Raw genomic sequence first — 23,069 nt, forward strand, 5'->3', positions numbered from 1 at the left:
GCAAATCCACCTGTTGTGTAAAGTGTGAGCTGGCACTAATTTATTTTAGCAGGAACCAGTTTTGTTTAGGTTGGTAGGTCTGTCATGAGGACTGGCAACTTGGCAGGCCATGGGCAAAGTCCAGTCTCATGAATGATTCTTACTGGCACTTGGATTTGATGATTCATCTCCCTCCAACACAGGCGCCAGAAATGATTGTGTTAGACAGCAGGACAGAGGAGGAAAGCAGACCAGATGAGGAAGTGTCTTGTGCCTTTTTCTGCTGTCCCTAGCCCTGTTTCAGTCATAAGCAGAGCTGGGTGTGGCTGGGGCTGGATGATGGGACTCAAGAGCGGAGTTATTCTGAAATGCGGATGCTGTGTTGCAAAGTGGCCGGATAGGAATATCTCTGTACTTGGTGTGCGTGCTAGGGCTGTGAGGTTTACACTGCAAATCTAGACAAGGCCTGCACAGAAGTAAGCCCCATGTAAGCAGGCATAGGCTTGCAGCCCTCGTGACTTCGTGGTTGACTAAAAGGGGCGGTGGGTGGGCAGGGGGCACAATTAAGCCAGCAGTGGATATTCACAATGTCTATGTATGTCTTTAGTGCACGACTTTACAAAACTGCAGGTGCCAAGTGCCATCTTGGAGCGGGACGGGCTGCCCTGCTATGTCCTCAGTGGTGCTGTGATAAATTTTGATGTGCAGGCGCTCACTGTGACAGTCCCCACAACTCCTCCCCCCACTGAAGATGCCAAACATAGAGGCAGCTGTGTTGAGTTATATCAACAGACCAGTTCTAGCAGTTTTCATCTCTACCAGGGCAGGTCTTTTGCAAAACACATGGGTCTTAAGTGCCCATGAGTTTGGCAAAAGACCTGCTCCTGGTAGAGATTTAAATGTGTCTATGACTTCAGGAAGAGGAGTTTAGAAGCAGAGGACAACAGGCTGGGTCCAGATTTAGTCATACTTTAGAGCAGACCCATGAAGTAGTCCACTCAGATACCAGATACTCAGATTTAGTATCTGACCCCTGAAAATAAATGGGATTTAAGTTAGTCATGACTAATTTAAGTCCCATTGTTTTCAACAGGTCTCCTCTGAAGTATAGCTAAATCTGGATCCAACCCATTGTGTGGAAGGGTAAGGCAAGGTGGGAGAAGGTACGCTCTGAGTCAGGGCTTCCAAAGCAAGGACTAGAGATGCAAAGCTGATGTGGAATGAGATCTGTCCCAGGACTTCTGCGGAGATGGTGGAGCCGTCAAAGCAACAAGGGAGACAGGGAAATCTAGTGGGAGAACTCTGGACCACAGTGAGAAACTGTGGTGCCCAGAGGGCTGGTCCAGAGGGAGAAGATCACAGCACTGCAGCAGTCAGTACTGAGGGTAGAGAGTGGATTTTACAACCAGCAGTGTAGTGGTAAACGTCGAAGTGCAGACAGTCATCGTGACATTCCCCATAGGCACCTCACTCCCCAAGGAGAGTCCAGGAATTCAGGCTGCTTCATTGATCCATATCCCCGCCAGCAGCCCATCCTTGATAAAGCCAATGGGTCTTAATTGCCCATTCAAGACCCAGCCACCCCCAAATAATTATCATTACAACAGGGAACAATATTTGGTTACTGGGAACATCCATTCTCCCCCAGCTACTGGGAGGGTTGCAGCTAAACTTAAGAGGGAACACAGAATTTTGAGCTAAGTGGCAGATGATGCCAGAGTCCCCGCTAATCCCGAAGCCGGTGTCCCGCTCCTGTGTGGCCTGTGCTCCACTCCACCCCGTAACAGCGGAAGTGCCTACAGCGCGGTGCGCGGGCCCACCTCAGAACAGAAGTGCTGTGCTTTTCTTCTTCAAAACTAATATTTTATTGGCGTGCACATTCAGAGCTTTTCTTTAAAGCTGGCCAGAGCCCAGCCTCCACCTACAAGGTCACACCCTTGTACTCCGCCATGATGGCTCCCACCTTCTGGGCTGCTGCTTCTCAACAGCCAGAGTGGGTCAGGATTCCCACTTCAGCCATAGTTCAACTTCGCTCCTCTTGCCCCATTGTTGTGTCTCATCAAGGAGGTTTGGCAACTCCACTTAACCAGAAGGGAGAACAGAGCAGTTGTGGGGCGCTCCCATAGTCTGGCTCTGGCCTGAGCCTGCAGTCTTATGCCGTTTCCTTGGAAGTAAACACCATTAAATTGGGACCCAGGTCTGGATAAGCATGCGTTAAGTGGGCCTGTTGCTAAGCAACAGCCTCTTGCAGCCTTTTGCTGCCTGTGAGTCTGCTGGCAGGAGGGGCTGTCGCTAGGCAACCACCTCAAACACGCCCTCCTCCTCCTCCTCTGGATGGGGCAAAAAAAAGTTTCCTCTGCAAGAAAGATTTGGTAAGCAAGGAATAATTGAATGCTGGAACAATGTTACTGTAAAATACCCCGTTAATCTCTCAAGAATGGCCTGAATGTGTTAATTTCCCAATGGTTCCTTTTGGCAATCTGCTTCTCTTCCCCGATAGCCACGATTAAGCTCAGGGCAGGTTTATCTTATGTATTCCTCCTTCACCTGAAGATTATATAGCTTCATTTGATATTGACACTGAAGCACATATTGCAGGCTTCCTCAACCTGGACTGCTCCAGATGTGTTGGGATACAACATGGCCATGCTAGCTGGGGGATGCTGGGAGTTGTAGTTTGCTTTTTTCAGAGAGAGAAATAACGTATTTCTTTTTAAAATGCCATTCCAGAGATCTTTCCTCCCATCTTTACTAGCTTGTCATTCTGGCCCTCAAAGCTTCACAGACATAAAACAAACATGCATCTTCTTGTTTTATTTTTTTAAACACCTGACTATATATCTGCATGTGCTCTTGAGAGTGGAAAGGCCAAAATATATCACAATGCTCCACTTGGGCTGAGGTGCGTGACGCTTCGATCCTTCTTCTGATACCAGCTAGGCAGAGCCTGCAACGTGGGACAGCTGCCAGTCTGTGGCACAGCCAGTTCTTTTCTGTCGATGCCTAGTTCCTGGATCCGATCCGCAGGGTGGAGCATCTCCCTCCACCGATGCCAGGAGGGCTGGGGACAGGGCCAGACCACAGGCAGAAGCATATGGGACGGCAATTGAGGCTCAGTCTCTCGGCGCAGTAGAACGAGGGAGTCGGCTGCAGGTGGGGAATCATGTCTGAATTAGTATAATTGCCATTATTATGATAATTATTTAATATCCTGTCTTTCTGGCTAGAAATTGATTCAAGGAAGTTTACAAGTAGGAGAAAAGATACTTTAATAAAATAATTATAAACATTTTAAAAATAAATAATGCTCTCCAACGTAAACGAAAACCTACCACCTCCACCTGCAAGTAGAAAACCAGCACAGCAGGGTGAGAACTGAACTAGCACCTTTCCCCAGTGCCCCATTTTCTTTTATTGATTTGCAGGGATTTTTTTTTTTACGCAGGGAAGCATTCAAGATGCCCCTCCGCCCCTCAGTCTGAAGTAGCGCAGTCCATTCCACCCCCTTGTCCTGCAATATGAGTAGACCAGGCCTGAGCCTCTGCCATCCCCCACCCCTTGGAGAAGTTAAGGGGGAGAGTTGACTGCTATGTAGGGGGCTGAAGCCACAGTGTCCCAGCGCTGCTCCAGAGATGCCTCTTGGAGATGTTCACAGACCGGCCAAGTTCTTCCTGGAGTAGTGCTTGGGAATGGCCCAGAAGCTTCAGCTGGGGTGAAATGCGAATTGCTGCCTTTTGGAAGGCGTTGCATATAGGCAGCACATACCACTAATGCGTCCCCTCAACCTTGCATCGATGTGTGCTACCAGTGTAGTTCTGAGCGTGATTCAAGGAGAATAACCTGCTCCCGTGCCCCTGCCAAATGAAGCGAGGCAGGCAAGCACTTGGGAGAGGGCCTTTTTGGCAGTGGCTCGCCACGTGATGGAATAGCCTTCCCCGAGAGGTTGGTTTGCTTGGCGCCATTTTTAGTCTTTTTGAATCCAGGTGAAGAGCTTTTTAATTACCCGGGCCCCTGAAATAACGTGTGCTGTATAGCACTTGTAGGGAGCCTGGGGCCCTCTAGAAGTTGGACTGCAACTCCCATCAGCCCTAGCTAGCATACCCAGTGGTAAGGGATGCTAGGACTTGCAGTCCAACAACATCTGGAGGGCCACGCTTTTCCCAACCCTGCTTTATATTACCTGTGTTTTGATTTTCATAATTTCTATTGCTTTATCTTTTATTTCACTATTGCATTTATTTTGTGAACCACTCAGAGAACTTGTGTAATGGGGCAGTTATATAAATTATTTAGTTAATACAACAAATAAATATAACCAAGGACAACCTAATATATTATGCCATTAAGAAGGCTGGGCCCAGCAAGACGGAAGGAATACTTTCTTCCGAAGGATCTCCTGTGTATCATAACCTCTGATGAGATCTGTGCATGATCTCATCATTGCTCATTGTTTCTCTGCCCCCACCTCCGTGTTCTCTTGTGTGCTTTGCACCATTAGAGGCGTGGTTGGGGTACTTTGGCCTCTTTGGGCCCTGGTCTTTATGCTCTATTGCCATTGTGGCGGCCTGGTTTGTATTTATCGGCAACAGGGCACTTTGTCATGCATGCAGATTAACGATGCACGAGTATCACAGATGCTGCTCAGCTGCTGCTTCCTGCACCTGGGATCGCTCTCCGGTCCTGCTTCTGCCTCTGCTGGGGAATGCCAGCAGGAACGAAGGAGCTCTGGCAGTTCTTGAGAACGCGTGCCGCAGGGTGAGGTATCGCTCTGTCCTTCAACCTAGAACCGGTAGTGGGGCCGCCTTCCCCGACCTGGGGCCCTCCAGAGGGGTTGGACTACAACTCCCATCACCCCACGGGCTGGGATGATGGGACTTTCTAGCATTCGAGGTAAGCGCTCTCTCCCCCCACTCACTCTTTTGGAGGTGAGGCTGGGCTGGGCTGGCACCTCACAGACAGGAATGTTGCTTGTCCTCTTCTAACACAGCTTGGATTGCTTCAAGTGCCTCTTCCAAGATCTAGGCGTCCCATATAGAAATAAGGAAATCGGTTCAAGTAAGCGTGACGTACAATATTTCGCCTCAGTTTCTCCCTTCGTGCTAAGGGGAGGGTGCTGTTGCCCTCCTGTCCTGCTTGTGGGTTACCATGGGCAGCTGGCTGGCCACCGTGGGAACAGAATGCTGGGTGAGGTGGACCTGGTTTATCCAGCAGCAGGGCTCTGCTTATGTTCCTCTGTCCTAATGGGCTTGCAGCAAAGCTCAGCCCCTCAGACCTCAGGCCCTGTGGGGGCCACGTCTCCCCTTCTCTGGCATGCTTGGGCCACGGAAGCCTGCCAGGCTCCTGGCTCCATCTCCCTGCAAGGCGACGGCCACAGGGGGTATGCTGGAAGGAGTTTCCTTCTGTCGGAGTTCCTTTACTAGAAGAGCTGCCAATGGCTCTCACTGCAAAACATCAGCAGAACACATGCGGGCGTTAAGAAATTGTGACACGCATCCGAATGGATTTGCATATTTTACAGCTTTTAATTAGCATTGCATTATGTAAGTTTTATAGCTTAGTGTGTGAACAGCCTCGAGCACTGACCGGGCCTGAAATGCAAGTGATAAACTGCAGGTGCAAACCAGCCAAGAAGCCCGCTCTGTCAGGCGGCTTCCACCGCTGCACAGGCGAAACGCAATGCAACAAGATGGAGGAACAACAGCACAGCTTGCTGGCGGATCAGGGACAAGAACAGGGCAGGGAGCCGCCCACAGGGTCATCTGGGCATCATGACCATCCCGATGGCCGCTCCCCCAAGGAGAGTCCAAAAATAGCAGGTGCCGGGGTCCCTAACAACAAACAAGGGCTAGCTCTTTTTCTCTGCTAGGAGCAAGCACTGCAACAACTTTTTGTGAAGCAAATGGGTCTTAATTGCCCACTCAGAACAAATACTAGATCCCAGTGGGGCCCTCCCCTGAAGCTAAGTGGTGGGAGATCCAGGACAGACACAAGGAAGGGCTTCTCCCCACAGCGCAGTCAAGTGATGGAACTCGCTACCACAGGATGTAGTGATGGCCACCGGTTCGGTGGCTTTAAAGGGGGGTTGGGCAAATTCCTGGAGGAAAAGGCTCTCAATGGCTACTAGTCCTGATGTCTCTATGCTACCTCCAGTGTCAGAGGCATTATGCCTCTGTACACCAGTTGCTGGGGAAGATGGGTGGGAGGGTGCTGTGGCACTCGTGTCCTGCTTGTGGGTTTCCTGTGGGCATCCGGTTGGCCACTGTGTGAACAGAATGCTGGACTAGGTGGACCCTGGGTCTGATCCAGCATCAGGGCTCTGCTTATGTTCTTACATTCTTAAAATACTGTGCATTACAATAAGGAACAAAATCTTCATCCCCCCCAAGAGCACTGCAGGAAAGCTCAGAGGAAACAGGGAATCCTGAGGGGGAGGGGGTGGCAGATGACATGGGTGTCCCTGTTGGTCAAAAGGTCTGGCACTTCGACCCTGCCTCCGCTGTGCCGCTGGTGGGCAGCAGCTCCTTCAGGCAGCGTCCACCGCCTGGCCTGCGAAGCCCCTCCCCCCCCCTCTGAATTTCTGGAGCTGAGCCCTAGGGGACCAGACAGACCTGCTTCTAGAGAGGGGGGCTTGGGCCTACCACCCGCTCCCAAACTACCCTGCAAGTTGCTTCTGATCTGGGACCAGGATAGCTGCAATCTGCACCCCCCCCCCCCAACCCTGGGGCTTGCACTCCTGTCTCTCTGCTGATGGGTCATCATGGCGCAGCCCTGGGAAGCCATGGAAAATTATGGGCCTCCCATCCCTTCATCTCATGCAGGCGTTCCTCAGCTAACGCAGGAGAACTGCCTTGCTGGATTCAGCCAAGATCCATCAAGTCAGTTTCCGGCAACAGCAGCCAGATGGTTGCTTCCAGAAGCCTCCCAGTTTGGGCATAAAAGCAGTGGCTCACCCCGTTGGATACCCCAGCAGCTGGTGCCCAAGAGTTACACTGCCTCTGGCCACGGAGGTTTCACTTGGCTGCCAGGGCAAAACCGCTGCGAACATGACAGAGGAGCAGGACCTGGCTGCAAAGTTAGATCGGTTTAACAGTTACGGCGCATTGCTCCCCCTCAAGGAACCCTGGGAATTGTAGTTCTGTGAGGAAGTGAAGGGGACTCCAGTGGAGGGTTCTCATTGCCCTCAGAAAACTACCATTCCCAAGGTTCCTTGGAAAGCGGGGGAGCTCCATGACTGTTAATGGACATCTTGAACTGGCTCTTTGGCCAGGGAAGGCTCATCGCATGGTCCTGTGGTGTGTTTGAAGGTCCCGGAGGCTGGTAAGAGCACAAGACAGCGTGGCTTTCCAGGCGGGAGGTTGGTCTTGCTGGGAAGCCCTGGGCAGCTGGATGCCAGGGGAGGCGCCCGCTCCTTCCTGACCTATCTTGACTGGGCCGGGAAGCAGCCTAGGGAAGTCTGGGCTTGAGTGTCAAGGAGGACCAATGGGGCGTCATTGTACGTGCATGCACAATGTGCAGAAGTACATGCGCGCGCACATATATTTTGCCCCAAAGCCATTTTCTCTGGCACCTTAAAGCAGCCTTCCCCCACCTGGCACCGGGGGTGTAGTGGAGCCTGGGCTCGCAGGGGCTCAGCACCAGCACACTTTGACTAGCAGGGCCATGCATGTCATCTTCCATCATTATTATTTATCTTATTTACAAAATTAATGAACTTCTCCATATCTAGATTCCTGAGCAATGAGGAAAACCCAGTCAAAATACAACAGAAGAATTTTTTTTAAACGATGGTGGGCAGCAATCCTCGCAATAGTAGAATGAATTCTCCCAGCAATAGTAGATTGCTGTTAGCTATCCCTGTTGTGATGCAAAGGATTTTGGGGTGGCTCGAGAATGGGCTGTTAAGACCCATTTGCTTTACGGGAGGCCTGCTCCCGGTGGAGATGACAACTGCTGAAACTGGCTTGTTGATATGGATCAACAGGGCTGCCTGCCGTCTGGACTCTCCCTTGGAGCGTGGCTACAGGGACTGCGGCGATGAGCAACTGCGCTTCAGAATTCATCACCCAGCACCGGGCGCCCTCCAGATGTGTTGAGCTATGAGTCCCATCATTCCTAATCAGCATGGCCACTGGCCATGCTGCCTGTGGATGATGGGAGTTTGTAGTCCAACCCATCTGGAGGTCACCTGGTTGGGAGAGGGTGCCTTAAAATGTGTGTGTGGAGGGGGACCCATGTACCTCTCCTCTTTCACCCACAGTGTCAAGGACTAAGGAGGTGCTGGCTGGGTCTTCTTTCGGCTTGCCTTACGTGTGGGGAGGCTTAGGTTATTGCTTCCTTGACCTGGGGAGGCCCAACAACAGTGCCCTCCCCCCGAAAGGAGCATCCTGCCCAGTTCTGTGGGCTCCGGCACAAATTGCTTGCATTCTGTGCTCGGCACTGAGGGGGTTGAATCGCTTTGTTTTGACTTGTGGCAACAAAAGCTTCTTTGGGGCTCCTGTACAGGTTAGGCAGAGAGTGAACCCCAACTACATCCTGGGGTGAAATTGGCCTCAGGATGCTGCTGGTGGGGAGAATGTATACAGCTGCTGTGGTGCCAGGGTTTCTGGGATGCCCACAAGGTGACCAGTCTGCTCAGAGGCACGAGTGCCAGTCTGGCCCCGGGGCAAGTGGATTTCATCTGCCCTGGTTCCAGATTGGAAGCAAGTTTGAGGTTAGTTTGGGAATGTGTGGCTGGCTGCTGCGTAGAAGTAGGATTGCCCGGTCCCCTAACAATTTCCAGAGGGGTAGCTGTGTTAGTCTATTACAGCAAAACAAGGAAAAGTCTTGTGGGACCTCAAAGTCTAACAAATGTATTCGGGTGTAAGCTTTTGTGGGCCATAGCCCACTTCATCAGATGCATGGAGCATTATGGCAGCTACCACCTGATCCAGAAACTCAGGGGGTGGAGCCTCAGGGCTAGGGGGAGGTGCTTCAAAGGCTGGGGGCAGGGCCTGCTGGGTCAGGAGGCAGTTTGACCTGGGGGGCAGGGGTCATGCAGAAACTAGCTTGGGTGTCTCCCCCTGCCCACCTGACCCTCACTCTGGCATCCTCGTCCTTCCTCTGGAGACCCTGAGGTTAAACCCCTGAAACTGCAAGCCAGAGCCTGAAATTTGGTAACACCAATCAAAACTCCAAGAGGGGATCAGGAAATCTTGCAATCATGTGAATTTGCTGTCACACGAAGAGGCAACAGCCACACATCCAGATAGCTGTAAAAGGGGGATTAGAGAAATCCATGGAGGATAAAACTAGCAATTGCACTAGCCATGATGGCTACCTAGAACCTCCAGGATCTCAAGCAGCTCATCTCTGAATACCAATTGCTGGAGACCAGGAGCAGGAGATGTGTGTGTGTGGGGGGGGGGGGAGTTGGGGGAAAACTTTCCCCCCTTCCCTGTTTTCATCTCTAGCTCCTTGTGGGCTTCCCGGAGGCATCCGGTTGACCCCGATGGGAAGCAGGGTACTGGACTAGAGGGGCCTTGCTTCTGATCTGATCCAGCAGGGCTTATACCTAGAGTCCCTTTATTCAAGCACAATCTTAGTCCTTATTCAGTCCTTACAACATCCTTAAACAGCCTCCCCAAACATGGCTCCCTCCAGATGTGTTGGAACTACAGCTCCCTTCATTCTCTAGCCAGCAGATGATGGGGGTTGTAATCCCAACACAGCCAAGGCTGAGAGATGAGAAGTGGCTTGCTTGAGGCCACACGCAGCAAGAGCCAAGCCCTATGATCAGCAGCCCCACGAGGAGGGGGCCTGAACATGAGAATTCGTCCTTCTGTTAAAAACAACACTCTTTGCAGATTCAAAACTAGCGTGTGACATGGAGAAGTCTGGGATGGTACTGGAAATGGTGCCCGCCGTATACATTTCTTTAGAGAAGATGCATTGTTTGCCGCCTGCATACTGGGCAATAGGCAACTGTGCATTTTATTGGGGCAATATTTTCTCTTCCCACTCCCAAATTACTAAAAAAAGGTCAACTTTCAGGACACGCCAGCAACATTCTGAGGTGTGGTTTCGTAACTGAAAGTAGGGCGATCCACCTTTTGTACAGCTGCCAGCCCAGTTGCACAAGCCATGCAAGCAGTGGTTGGCTTGCAGTGTGTGTGGTGCATTTTTAGGGGTGCTGGGGGAACAGCCTGTGGCCCGAGAGGTGCGCACCTTGTAATGTCGTAGGGGACACCACTCTGGGACGGCGCGCAGCTGGGGGATCCTGGGTGTGCCTCTCTCGCCGCTCGTGTTACTCGGGGGTGAGCAACCTGTCGGGCCACACAAGGCTCCCTTTGCGCAACGCAGCACCAGGAACCGATGGAATTGGCTGCCACATGATGCCAGCTTTGATGGGGGTCTAGACAAATGCAGAGCAGCTATGATGACGGCTCGCAGCAGCCTCCCCCAACCTGGGGCCCAGCAGATGCTGGGAGTTGTAGTCCAGCGCATCTGCTGGGCCCCAGCTTGGGGAAGGCCGGCTAAGTGAAACCTCCAGGCTCAGGATGCTAATGAATGCTGTTTGATGGGGGGGGGTTAGTATTTGATCCCCCCCCGCCCTGCCTGCGGGCGACCCGGCGGCGCCTGGCTGGCCAGTGCGGGACGCCGGCGGCCCTCCGGCCCGATGCGGCTCTCACGTTCTTGCGGGCCCCCGGACCTTGGGCTTGGCCTGAGCCCCCATTTCCAGCGCGCGCCCTCCTCTCCGGCGGCGGCGCAAGCTGGATGCGAGCCTGCGCCGTCACCGTGCTGCTGCTGGTCCAGGCAGCCAAGCGCCCGCCCGGCCCCCAAAGTCCGCAGAGAGGCGAGCGAAGCTGCAAGCGGGCGCAGGAGGACGAGGAAGGCGCCCCCGGGATGCGCGGCAAGCAGCCTCGCGCGGGGCTGCAGCCGGGCCGAGGGCCGGGCGGGGGCGGGGCGGGCCAGCTGCAGCGCCAGGCCCCGCCCCCGCCCGCCCGCCCGCGGGCTCGATCCTCCCGCAGTGCCTCGTGCGAGGGCGCGCGGCTGGCCGGGGAGCAGGGAGCCCGCGGCTCGCCCGGCTGAGGCCGGGGGCGCGCGGATGCGGGGGATCGGGGCGGCCGGAGCGGACCCCAGCGAGGACCAGGCGCCCGGGCATGGTGAGATCGCGCGGGGGGGGGGGGCGCCGCGGGAGGGCTGCAGCGAAGCCGCCGCCGCCGCGTGGCCGCCGCGCGGCGCGATCCGGAGCCGGCGGAGGCGCAGCCCGTCTCCGGAGCGGGGAGCCCCCGGCGGCGCAGGCTCGGAGGCCCCTCGGCCGGGCTGCTGCGTCAGGCGCACGTGGCCGGCTGCGCCCCGGGCGGCGTGATCCGGAGGGAGGCGCCGCTGCCCAGCCCGCGCCCGAGCTGCCCGCGTCGCAGGGGCCGCCCGCGCCCCCGCCCGCCCGCGCGCGCGCCTGCCTGCCTCTGCCACTGACTCGCCGCGTGGCCTTGGTCGGGGCACGTCGCCCCTCGGCGCGGGCGCGGCGCCAGCCCCCTTCGTCAGGGGACCCGGAGAGCCGCCTCGGCCCCCCCTCCTGTTTTTCAGGATTCGCAAGGAAAAGAGGCGAGCCCCGCCCTGCCGGGTGGGGCGGGGAGGATGTGTCAGCTGGCGAGCAGGATCTGCCGCTTCGCGTTCCGTTCACCCAGCACTTGTGGGCAGCAAGGCGGGCGGGGTGCGCAGAAAGCGGGAGGAGGCCGAAGGAATATTCCACCGTGCCCCCCCCCCGTTTCCTGCAAAGACTGCAGCCCCCAGGAACGCACAGCTTCCCAAGTCGACTGCGCGGGTGCTGTTTCTGGCCAGTTGCATTCTGGGGCCTGTAGTCTTTTGCGGGCTGAGCCTCCTTAGTCAAGGTGAGGCTGAGGTTTGGCTGACGTCGTCACCCCCCTCTTGGGCGTGTGTGTGAGAAAGCGAACCAGGTTGGGATCTTGTCTGGGCAAAGCCCGTCTTGAGGAAGGAGATTTTGGCCCTCTGACTCAAAAGCGCGTTTGAGCCTCCAGCGAGGCCAACCCCACATTGCAGCCTTTGGCTTGGCACAAGCGTCGCCTGCCGGAAAGCAAGTAGCTGCAGCTTCCAGGCCCCCCCCCCCCGCTTTCCTTGGAGCGGGGGGGGGGAGAAGGAGCATTCCTTGACTTGCAGGTCACTGGCAGCATAGACCTTGAAGGTGCAACTTCTAACTCTAGAACTGAACCTCTCTCTTCCCCCCCCCTTTTATTAACACTGCCTTCTCCAACCTGGCCCCTTCCAGATGGGTTAGACTGCAACTTCCATAATCCTGGTGGCTGAGGGATTGTGAGAGTGCAGCCCAACCCATCTGGAGGGGGCCAGGTTGGAGAAGGCGGTGTTGCTGCCGTTGGAGGAACTCCCTCCCGTGGGTTCTGCACTCCTGAAACGTCAAAGCAGAGCAGAACTCCTCCGCAAGGCCCCAGGGTTCATGTCTGGCCACAGCTGGACTTGGCGGAGGACAGCTCAGCTCCCCGCAGTAAAGCTCTGGCGCCCACGGTTTGCACGGAGAAAGTCCAGGTTCAGCCTGGTGTCTTCAGGTAGCTAGGCTGAGAAAAGACCCTTCCGTCTGCCTCGGATCCCAGAGAACAGCTGCTGCCGGGCGGAGCCGGCGACTCTGGTTAGGCGGATGGGCGGCCTGACCGTAAAGGCCACCTTTGCGTGCTGCTCCGCCTTGGAAGCCTCGGGGGAGATGCACCTTTCTGGGGCTTCGGCCGCTGCTTAACGCAAGGCTGGGCCGAGGCTGTGGGCCTCCTGAAGCAGCAGCTCGACCAGAACAGTGTGCCCCACCCGTGATGCTTTGCAGCTCTGCAGAGGACGCTGGGATGCAGCTGCGTGACTTCATGTGAGCGAAGAGGTGCCTGCAGTGGTGTCGTGTTGAATTTGCTAGTCCTCGTGGCCAAAAATGCAGGCAGCTTTGTCGATCCATATCAGCAAACCAGCTATAGCCGTTCTCATCTCCACCAGGAGCAGGTCTGCTGTACAGCCAATGGGCCTCAGCTGCCCACGGGAGACCAGGCCACCCAGAACACGTCGCATTCCAGCAGGGAGCGCTGTAGTGTTGCTGGGGAAATTTGCCCCCCCTCCCAGCTGTGGTGAGGACTGCTGTTCAGCCTAGAGTGGAGAGCGCGTTCTGAGGGGGAGAGGTGGCGGATGACGCCGGTGCCCCTGCTAATCCAAGAGGCCAGCACTTCCGCTCTGTGAGCCCTGGCTCTGCAGGATGCGCGCCAGCATCCTCCGTGATTCTGCGGGAGATCAGAGAGTGCAGCCTCTGGCCTGCACACGGCCGCATCGCCCTTGCCCTGCTATGGCTGGGTAGAGCGCCGTCCTGGGGCCGCTCTGTACAGGCAGCGGAGATCAGAGGCCCAGTGCTCCCGATGAAGAGCGGTGCATCGGGGTCTTGGGCGGAGCCCACGTCAAGCACAGGCAAGCAGGCCGATCCAAGCCCAATCCAGGGAGGAGCAGCGTAGCAGAAGTCGAGGGGTCAGCAGCACGGGGGAGCAGTCAAGGGAGGACTTGGGCCTGGACTCCTGCACTGAGCAGGGGGTTAGACTCAACGGTCTTGCAGGCCCCTTCCAGCCCTGCTATTCTACGATTATTTCTACGTAGGAAGAAAGCCAGACTATGAAGCACATGGTCTTCGATGTCTATATACTAATGCCCAGAGTATGGGAAACAAACAGAACGGACTTGAACTCTTAATACAAGAGGGAAATTATGACCTGATAGATAACTGAGACTTGGTGGGATGGCTCTCATGACTGGAATACAGCAGCTGAAGGATATAACATGTTCAAAAAGAACAGGAGGAACAGAAAGGGAGGTGGGGTTGCACTGTATGTGAAAAATGCATATCTCTGCACAGAAATACAGGAGGAGGAGCTTGGTAGCCCCATCGAGAGCATCTGGGTTGAAATAAGTGGAGCAAAGAATAAAAGGAACCTGGTGGTCGGAGTCTACTACCGGCCACCCAATCAAGGAGAAGACAAGGATGAAACTTTTGAAAAGCAAATAGCCAATGTTTTAAGGAAGCATGATGTAGTAGTAATGGGGGACTTCGATCTCCCCGATATTTGTTGGGAGACAAATTCTGCAAAACATGGCCCCTCCAGGAAATTCCGGACTTGTGTGGCGGATAACTTCCTCCTACAGAAAGCAGAGGAAGGAACTAGAGGATCGGCTATCCTTGACTTGATCCTAACCAACAGAGATGACTTAGTGGAGAAAGTAGCAGTTACAGGAACTCTGGGGGAAAGCGACCATGTTGTACTTGAGTTCTTGGTTCTAAGGGAAGCAAAAGCTGAGTGTAGTCAAACGCGTACCCTGGATTTTAGGAAAGCTGATTTTCATAAACTCAGAACAATGATCAGTAAGGTCCCATGGCAAGCGATGCTAGCGAGAAAAGGAGTCCAAGATGGGTGGGAGCTTTTAAAAAAGGAAATTCTCAAGGCACAATCACAAGCAATTCCAACAAGAAGAAAAGGTGGAAGACAACAGAAGAAGCCAATGTGGCTTCACAAAAAGCTTAGGGATGACCTGAAAACAAAAAAGGACACATATAGGAAGTGGAAAGAAGGCCAAGTAACAAAGGAAGAGTACAGGCAGATAGCACAGAATTGCAGGGATGGCGTCAGGAAGGCTAAAGCTTAGAATGAGCTGAGGTTAGCAAGGGATGCTAAAAGCAACAACAAGGCTTTCTTCAGCTACGTGCATAGTAAAAGGCAGAGGAAAGAAATGGTGGTTCAGCTATTAAATAAGGATGGCAAAACGATAACAGATGACAAAGAAAAGGCAGAGGTGCTCAATTCCTACTTTGGCTCAGGCTTCTCCCAAAAGAGGGTCCCTGGCAAAGGCAAAGTACAGGCTGAAGGGGCAGGATTGCAGCTTGAGATCGACAGGCATATGGTCAAGGAACACCTCATTACTTTGAATGAGTTCAAATCTCCAGGGCCAGATGAACTGCATCCTAGAGTCATAAAGGAACTGGCAGAAAAACTCTCAGAACCGCTGTCTATTCTCTTTGAGAAATCATGGAGGACGGGGGAAGTGCCAGATGACTGGAGGAGGGCTAACGTTGTCCCTATCTTCAAAAAGGGTAAAAAGGAGGAACCTGGGAACTACAGAGCAGTCAGTCTGACATCAATCCCTGGGAAAATGCTGGAGGAGATGATAAAGGAATCCATCTGGAAGCACCTTGACAACAATGCCGTGATTACTCGAAGCCAACATGGATTTGTCAAAAACAAGTCCTGCCAGACAAATCTGATCTCATTTTTTGATCAAGTAACCTCCCTTGTAGACCGTGGGAATGCTGTAGACATCATATACCTCGACTTCAGCAAAGCTTTCGACAAAGTGCCCCATGATATCCTGATGAGCAAACTAGCTCAAAGTGGGCTAGATGAAACAACGATCTGGTGGATCCACAGTTGGCTACAGAATCGGACTCAAAGAGTGCTTCTCAATGGGACCTTCTCAAACTGGGGAGAGGTCACGAGTGGGGTACCGCAGGGCTCAGTCCTGGGCCCAGTGCTCTTCAACATTTTTAGTAATGACTTGGAGGAGGAGGTGCAGGGAATGCTGATCAAATTTGCAGATGACACAAGATTGGGCGGGATGGCTAATACTTTGGAAGACAGAAACAAAATTCAAAGTGATCTGGATAGACTGGAGCGCTGGGCAGAAAACAACAGAATGACATTTAATAGGGATCAATGCCAAGTTCTGCACCTAGGAAAAAGAAACCAAATGCACAGTTACAAAATGGGGGATACGTGGCTCAACAACACTACAAGCGAGAAGGATCTTGGAATTGTTGTCGATCACAAGCTGAATATGAGCCAGCAATGTGATGTGGCTGCAAAAAAGGCAAATGCTATTTTGGGCTGCATTCATAGAAGCATCGCTTCCAAATCCCGGGAAGTACTAGTTCCCCTCTACTCGGCACTGGTTAGGCCTCATCTGGAGTACTGTGTCCAGTTCTGGGCAGCACACTTTAAGAAGGATGCAGACAAACTGGAGAGGGTTCAGAGGAGGGCAACAAAGATGATCACTGGACTGGAAACAAAGCCCTATGAAGAGAGATTGAAAGAACTGGGCATGTTTAGCCTTGAGAAGAGAAGACTGAGGGGAGATATGATAGCACTCTTCAAGTCCTTGAAAGGTTGTCCCAGAGAAGAAGGCCAGGATCTCTTCTTGATCATCCCAGAGTGCAGGACACGGAATCATGGGCTCAAGTGACAGGAAGCCAGATTCCGGCTGAACATCAGGAAAAACTTCCTGACTGTAAGAGCAATATGACAATGGAACCAATTACCTGGGGAGGTGGTGGGCTCTCCCACACTGGAGGCGTTCAAGACAAGGCTGGACAGCCATCTGTCAGGGATGCTCTGACTTGGATCCCTGCACTGAGCAGGGGGTTGGACTCGATGGCCTTGTAGGCCCCTTCCAACCCTACTATTCTATGATTCTATGATCTGTGATTCTAGGAACAGGGTCAGGAGGAAAGCCCAGGTGCGAGCAGAAGGAAACTTGTGCCAGCAGGCAGGTCTCGACTGGGAGCAGACATAGCCAGGCCTCCCAGCTCACCCCCAGGGACAGCTGCACACAGTTACTCAGGGCTTCGCCGTGTCCCAGTTCTTGAGGAGGCCCTTACTCTCAAGTAGTCTGGTTGCTTTGGGTCTTGAGGCATGCGCTTCCCCTCCAGGTAGCTGCTGGTGCCTCACCTTCTGGCGGGGCGCTCCCTAGGGCTGGGAGGTGCCTGGGCCTCCCCTCCGGCGTCACCAGGGGGAGCATGATCCAGGCAGCGGCTGAGGAGCCCATTTGCGAGTTCTCCTCCAGGGCCCTGGCCTGGCCTCTCCAGAGATGGGGGGCTGGCCTGAGCAGCGCTGGAGTTGTGTGCCTCTCACCTGTGCTGGAGGGCCTTTGGGCTCCGCCACATCCAAGTCCTCGCCGGAGAAGCCTCCAGGGTCAGGATAGTGGTTATAAGAAGGCGGTGGAATGGTGCGTGTGAATAACCTATGTGCTGCGATTTCGAGTGTGCGCTCTGAGGTGCTGCGGAGCTCCGCACCTTGGCCTGCAGAAGGCACTTGGGCGTGGGGACAGGCCCCAGCCGTGGCAGTGACTGAGGTTGCCAACGTGCGAGAAGTTTGAAAACTTGCTGCCTGTGTGTGGGGGGAGAGAGAGACGTTTTTCTCCATCTCTCACGATGCTGGAACTTGTGGGCACAGGGTGAAACTGATGGGCCCTGGATTCAGGACAGGTAAAGACAGTCGTTGTTATTATGCAGTGTGCAGTAGACTTGAGGAATTTGCCGCCCTGGAGGAAGTGTGCTTTGACAGCTTTAAAAGAGGACGAGCCAAAGGCAGGCAGGCTTTGTCTTTTTGCCTTTGTGCCATTTGCTTCTTCTGCCTGGCGTCCTCCAGGTGGGTTAGACCCATATGGGAGTTATAATCCCAGCACATCTGGAGGGCGCCGGTTTGGAGTGGAAAGCTGGCTTATGGGGTTCCCTTTGGGGGATCTGGTTGATCTTTTTTACTCTCCATCCAAATAGAGAAGAGGAGGAGCAGGACCATGTAAGCCACCTTGGGTTCCTTGCAAGAGGGGGAAAAGGTGGGGTATAAAAGTAAGAATAAACAAACTCCCAAGAATTGGGAAGGACAGGTCAACGGAAGCCATAAGGCGCACCGAACCACTCGCGTCCATTTTGAGCATGGACATTCCTGCGCAGCGCGTGTGCAGACGCTCCAAAGAAGCTTGTAAAGTTGTGCTAGCTCCTGATCCGAAAGCCTGTTTCCCCATCACTGTCAGGGCCTGTTGTCGGGGCGCTGAATTTGGCAACAGGTACTAGATTGCATGTTTTTGCCCCGATCCCAAGGTTGCTCTCATCCCAGTATCATTATGTTTTGTCTGTTTTGAAGTTCTGTGCACTGCCTTGGAATCCCGTAGATGGAGGGCAGCTGATGCATTTCAGTCATGCACGAGTGCCGAAAATATCTCCCCAGCGTGACCTAAGACCTTGGTGGCCAGCGCTCTGGTTAACTGCTCCGCTCTCTGTTTTGTCTCCCCAGGAAGCGGCAGCCCCATGGAGGGAGACCAGGAGGCTGGGGTGCGGGCCCACCAGGGCTCTCCGCCGGGCGAGCGGCCCTTCCCGTTCCCCGCCTGGGAGGAGAGCTCGGGCGACGAGAACGTCCTGGTCATCCACAGCCAGGTGGAGGAAGAGGAGCACAAGTGCCCGCTGTGCGGGGAGGTCTTCGGCCAGCCGCTGAGCCTCTTGCGCCACCAGAAGCAGCAGCACGCCGGGGAGCGGACCTTCGTGTGCCCCGAGTGCGGCCGGGGCTTCAGCCTGAAGCACAACCTCATCATCCACCAGAGGATCCACACTGGGGAGAAGCCCTTTGGCTGCAGCGTCTGTGGCAAGCGCTTCAGCCTCAAGCAGAACCTCCTCACCCACCAGCGGGTGCACGGGGGCGAGCAGCCCTTCTCCTGCCCTGCCTGCGGCACGGGCTTCCGGGAGCAGCGGCTGCTCCTGGCCCACCAGAAGGGGGAGTGCAGTGGTGGCGGCCCGGCCGTCACGGAGAAGCAGGGGGGGGCCGTCCACCAGCGGATGCACACTCGGGGGCGGCCCCGGGCGGCCAGCGCGTGCAGGGAGAGCTTCACGCAGCGGCCCTTGCGGGTGAAGCACCAGGAGAAGCCCCGCCAGAACGGGGCCGCCTTCGTGTGCCGGGAGTGCGGGGAAGCCTTTGTCTGCAAGAGCGGCCTCGTCAGCCACCAGCGTATCCACCGGGCGGAGAGGCCGCTCCAGAGCGACGAGGGCGGCAGGAGATGCTTTGGCCCAAGAGAGACCCCGTCAGGCCCGAACCAGAGACTCCAGGGCGGGGAAGCCCCCTTCCGGTGCCTGACCTGCGGGAAGAACTTTGCCCAGAAAGGCAATCTGGCTGCACACCGGAGGAGCCACCTGGGCCAGGAGATGCTCAGCTGAGGCTGCTGCAGAGGCCGCCACGTGGAGAGGAGAGCGCAGAAGGAGTGGGCTGCCTGGGCAAGACGACGCGTCGAGATCAGTCCCGAAAGCAGAGCGCTGGGAGCCAGGCAAAGGGGGCACGCTGACTGTGTGCAGAGGGGGAATGCTGGAAGGAGCCCTGAAAAGCAGGGAGTGGATGGCGTTCTGGCAGGGCAGGGCTGCCACTGGGAATTCTGTCTGTGCACTGCTGAAAGTCCCCCCAAAACATGAGATCCCATCGTATGCGAGACTGGAATGTTGCCTGGGGACCATGCTGGAAAGGACCCTTTCAGTTCCAAAGGAAAGCCCATTTGCCATGGATCAGTGCCCCCTTGACCCCCTTCAAGCTGGGATGGGGGCTACCAGTATCTTCATATCTGATTCACCACCCCCCCCCGCCGCATCCTCCTGTCTCCCTTTCAGGCAGCAAAGTTGTGTTTATCCACATTTTCATTCTTGGACAGACTGAGCTGGTTCCCACGCAGCCATATCTACCGGTATTTTCCACCGTTACATTTTCTGTCCTTGGTTACAAATGCAGGCGCATGAGTTTTTCCAGGCTCTGTTTCGTGGCTCAACTTTTCCAGATCTGCACTACATGTACAGCTGCAAGGCTTCCTGCGGAGCGACGGAGTCATTAGGTTTGGGGAGGGGGGTTGTCAGAGTTGTGCCAAAGACATCCAGTGTTACCAGGGGGCTCAGGTGTGTGAGAGGATCGGAGGGAGTCGTTTGATCAGTTAACACTACAGACGTACTTCAAACGTTGCAGTGGGGGTTCCCTAGAGACGATGCCTCATCACAAATTCCCATTACTGTTTCCTGTGGATCTGAACCTCAAATGGTTGTGTGTGCAAAGCATCCCCCCCAGCCTGATTCATCACTGACCATGGAAATGCTTCAGTTCACAGTCGCATCTTGCAAACTGCCTTGGAGAAAGAATGACCAGGTGCCTGTTGGCATCACATGTCAGGGTATCCACAGAGGAGCGTAAACACACCTGTCAGTTGTTGTTGGAAAACAGCTTCGGAGGAGAGAGAGAGATTCCATGAGGAGCCGCACCTGGTCTCCTTTCCCAAGAGCCCACCCAGTTGGAGGATGCACAAAACAAAAGATCTTGTGACCACTGGGGCGGGGGGCACCTGTTTGGAGAAGCGAAGTAGCAAGCAAAGCTCTCCATGAATATTGGGTGCTCTAAATTTTGGAAAAGGTTTTGAGCAGGGAGAGAATCGCCTATAAAACTGTAGAGCAGCCTTCCCTAACTGTGCAGGGGGCGCGGAGTTGTAGTCCAACATGTCTGGAGGGGACCAGGTTGGGAGAGGCTGCTGTAGAGACCCCCCCCCCCCATGTTGCATGTTTCTGAGCTTGAGAGGGATCTTCTCCAGGAGCCAGCTCTTCCAGCACAGCAGCGCCGATTGGAGTGGGTCTCACAGGTACCTCCACCGCCCAGGGCAAGTCTTCGACAGCTGTAGCCATTTTTCTCACACTCTGAACCTGCTTGTCCTTCCGGGCCTCTGCATCATTTGCTTCTCTTTGAGTTTGTTCTTGTGTTTGGTTCCTCTGTTACCAAGCTTAACAAGTTACCACGTTAAGTGTGTTTTAAAGCCTTTTAAGCACTCCCGTTTCAGTGACATGTCATGGTGGGGCAGGGGGACAGTTTCCTCACAGCAGAGTTCATGCTGCAGCATCACTCCAAAGAAAGGGAAGCGACCTTTTCCCAGAGGGCCCCCACTGATGCACACCGCTGATGGCTTGGATGACGGGTCGTGATCCAAAGTGTCGTACAGCTTCGTGGTTCCGCAGAGGGCAGGAGTGACGTGCAAGCTGCCCTGGACCGCTGCTTTTGCCTGAGGGTGCTGATGGAGAGGGGGTTGCCTTGAGTGTCCAGTGCGAAATGGGACACTGCAGCCTTCCCCAACCTGATGTCCTCCAGATGCGTTGGATAGCAAATCCCATCATGTTGGCTGGGGATGATGGGAACTGCAGTCCAACCAATCTGGAGGGCACCCAGTTGGAAAAGGCTGGGATAGAGTCGCGCTCTGTACTCTAGGGAAGAATAGGGAGAGGTTTCCTGGCTGATGTGCGAGCCGACAACCTGCTCTGGGGCAAGTTGCAGAGAACCCGGCTAAGCAGATGGGCTTCTCCGTAAAGAACAGTGACCTGGGAGTGAGGAGGGAGGAACAGGGGAGGAGCGCCAAGCAGGCAGCGGGGCGAAATCTTAAATTAGACCAGCTTGACACGGGACCCACAGCACTGAATACAGCCCACTGGCCCGGCCTTGTAAATAAGCCAGCCAAAGTTACTAGCCTGCAAAACCTGCCACGAAGCTTGTAGTCCACATTTCCAGGCTGGCTGTGGAAGAGGGGAAACCCTGTTTTTCGTAGCCTGCATGGAAACATGAGCTTCTAACCTCTTGGCTGGCTAATAATAATAATTAAAACATTGAAGTCCAGTGGATGGGTGGAAGACAGATCCATCCCTCCTCTGCTAGCCCTCTGCATTAACCTGCTGGCTGCAGAAGGGGCTTTCCTTCCTCTACAGTTGGCACAGAAGCCGAGTGGGCTGTCATGGGAGCAGCAGAGCAGTCCACCCTTCTGCCAGCCCTCTGCCTTGCCTGCAGGAGGTTCCTGGTTTCCTCTGGCTCCCAGGTGGGTGCGCCAGCCCACCAGGACATCAGTGAATTGTTTTTGCTGCTTGCCAGGGACTGCAACAATAAAGTGGCTGTCAAAACACCTTGCAGGCCATTTGGGCTGGGTGGTGGGCTTTGTTCAGCCTAGTGCAGGGGTAGGCAACCTGGTGCCCTCCAAATGTTTCAGACCACAACTCCCACAGTTCCTGACCATCGGCCATGCTGGCAGCAGCTGGTGGGAGCTGTAGTCCAAAACATCTGGAAGGCGCAAGGTTGCCTACCGCCTGCCTTTGTGGGTCACAGTTGTAACGTCCCACCTTAAAGGAATGAGACTTGCCCCCCTATATGAGGGGTGGAACACATAAGCACACAGTCACACCTCATGGAGGTTGCCTCCCTGTGGCAAAGTCTTCTTTGGAACAGTTTGCCACATGGAGAAGCCTCCTCACAGTAGATGAGCCACAAGGCCAGCTTATCCATCAGCTTGCCTATGGTGCACCACACAGGGGCAGACTTTAGGCCAGCCTTCCCCAACCTGGAGCCCTCCAGGTGTATTGGATTAGTTTCCATCCCCCCAACCACTGGCCATGCTGGCCGGGGCAGATGGGAGTTGTAGGCCGACACATCTGGAGGACTCAGGTTGGGAAGGTGATGTAACTGAAAGCTGCTGGTGTGTGTCACTTGTTCCTTGCCATCACCCAAGGGGCAAATAGCCACACCAAAAGGCTAATTGACGAGACCATTTTTGGGGTTGTCTTTTCAATGTTGACACGGCGAGGTGGCCATGTGAAAGGCTCTTGCATAGAACGCTTGAAAAACTAGATGGAGAACAGTGGTGGTGAGGGCACCAGAATGAAGTTATGGAAGTCACCGCGTGGTGATTCTTCCACCTTAAAAATGGCAAAAAAAGGCAGTCATGAGAGGCAGTCACTGAGGTAGGATCTAGGACCCTTAGAGAAATGCTAGGTCCTGTGGGGAGGGGTATTCTCTGGTTCATGCTGTTTTCCCCACACTTCCGATGACCCCAGCCACTTCTCCCTCTTCTGTTGAGATGCTCTGCAGGGGATGGTCCTGTTTAACATCTGCAGCTGTGCCTCCTGGGGTTCATGGATAGGTTCCCTAGGAAGGCGTGCCCTTTCCTCCCTTCCTCGGCTCCCCCAAAGATCCTCATGACAGCAGCTTAGATGGAACAGATGTAATGCATTATGGTGGATGGAAAGTAAAAATCTGGAGAAGGCAAGCACCCTTGTTGCTCAAGTAAATGTGGCCAGGCGCCTGGGCTCATTTTGGCCTGGCTGCAAATTAAGAAGCCTCTCCATGGAAGACAGTCAGTGCAAATTGCAAAGCTTGGCTGATGCACCTTATCCCCCCCCCCCCCCCCGCTTGAGCCTCTTTGTTGAATAAAATTCTGTTTGCTTTTACTTTGTTCCTTGTGGTGGTGCTTTC

General features: G+C 54.4%; 1 protein-coding gene and 1 long non-coding RNA gene across 9 annotated transcripts in view; one reads left to right on the forward strand and one right to left on the reverse strand.

Annotated features, from left to right (window-relative positions):
- Window positions 1-1,836: 1,836 nt before the first annotated feature.
- On the reverse strand, window positions 1,837-11,556 carry LOC146345346 (uncharacterized). 2 transcript variants are annotated; one of them, XR_014792546.1, is made up of 4 exons: window positions 11,435-11,556; window positions 10,183-10,369; window positions 4,895-4,997; window positions 1,837-3,126 (listed from the first exon to the last, which is right to left on the reverse strand). It is a non-coding gene; the product is annotated as an uncharacterized LOC146345346 (long non-coding RNA). The 2 variants fall into 2 exon arrangements; XR_014792547.1 differs by having other exon boundaries at window positions 11,422-11,556.
- LOC146345347 (uncharacterized) overlaps window positions 11,017-23,069 on the forward strand; it is a 28,275-nt gene continuing 16,222 nt past the window's right edge. For 5 of the 7 annotated variants that reach the window (XR_014792533.1, XR_014792532.1, XR_014792534.1 and 2 more), the window contains exons 1-2: window positions 11,017-11,120; window positions 18,069-20,427. Coding sequence is in view for 2 of the 7 variants with exons in the window: in XM_084860110.1 (XP_084716236.1) it covers window positions 18,083-18,979 (897 nt within the window). In the remaining 5 variants the exon portion in view is untranslated. Of the gene's footprint in view, window positions 11,121-11,375; window positions 11,850-16,237; window positions 16,285-18,068; window positions 23,045-23,069 lie in introns of those variants that run through there. The other 2 variants (XM_084860110.1, XM_084860109.1) reach the window with 2 other exon arrangements.

The sequence above is a fragment of the Heloderma suspectum genome, chromosome 5 (assembly GCF_057233095.1).
Source record: "Heloderma suspectum isolate Gila_16-S chromosome 5, 16-S_ref, whole genome shotgun sequence".
NCBI classification, from domain to species: domain Eukaryota; kingdom Metazoa; phylum Chordata; class Lepidosauria; order Squamata; family Helodermatidae; genus Heloderma; species Heloderma suspectum.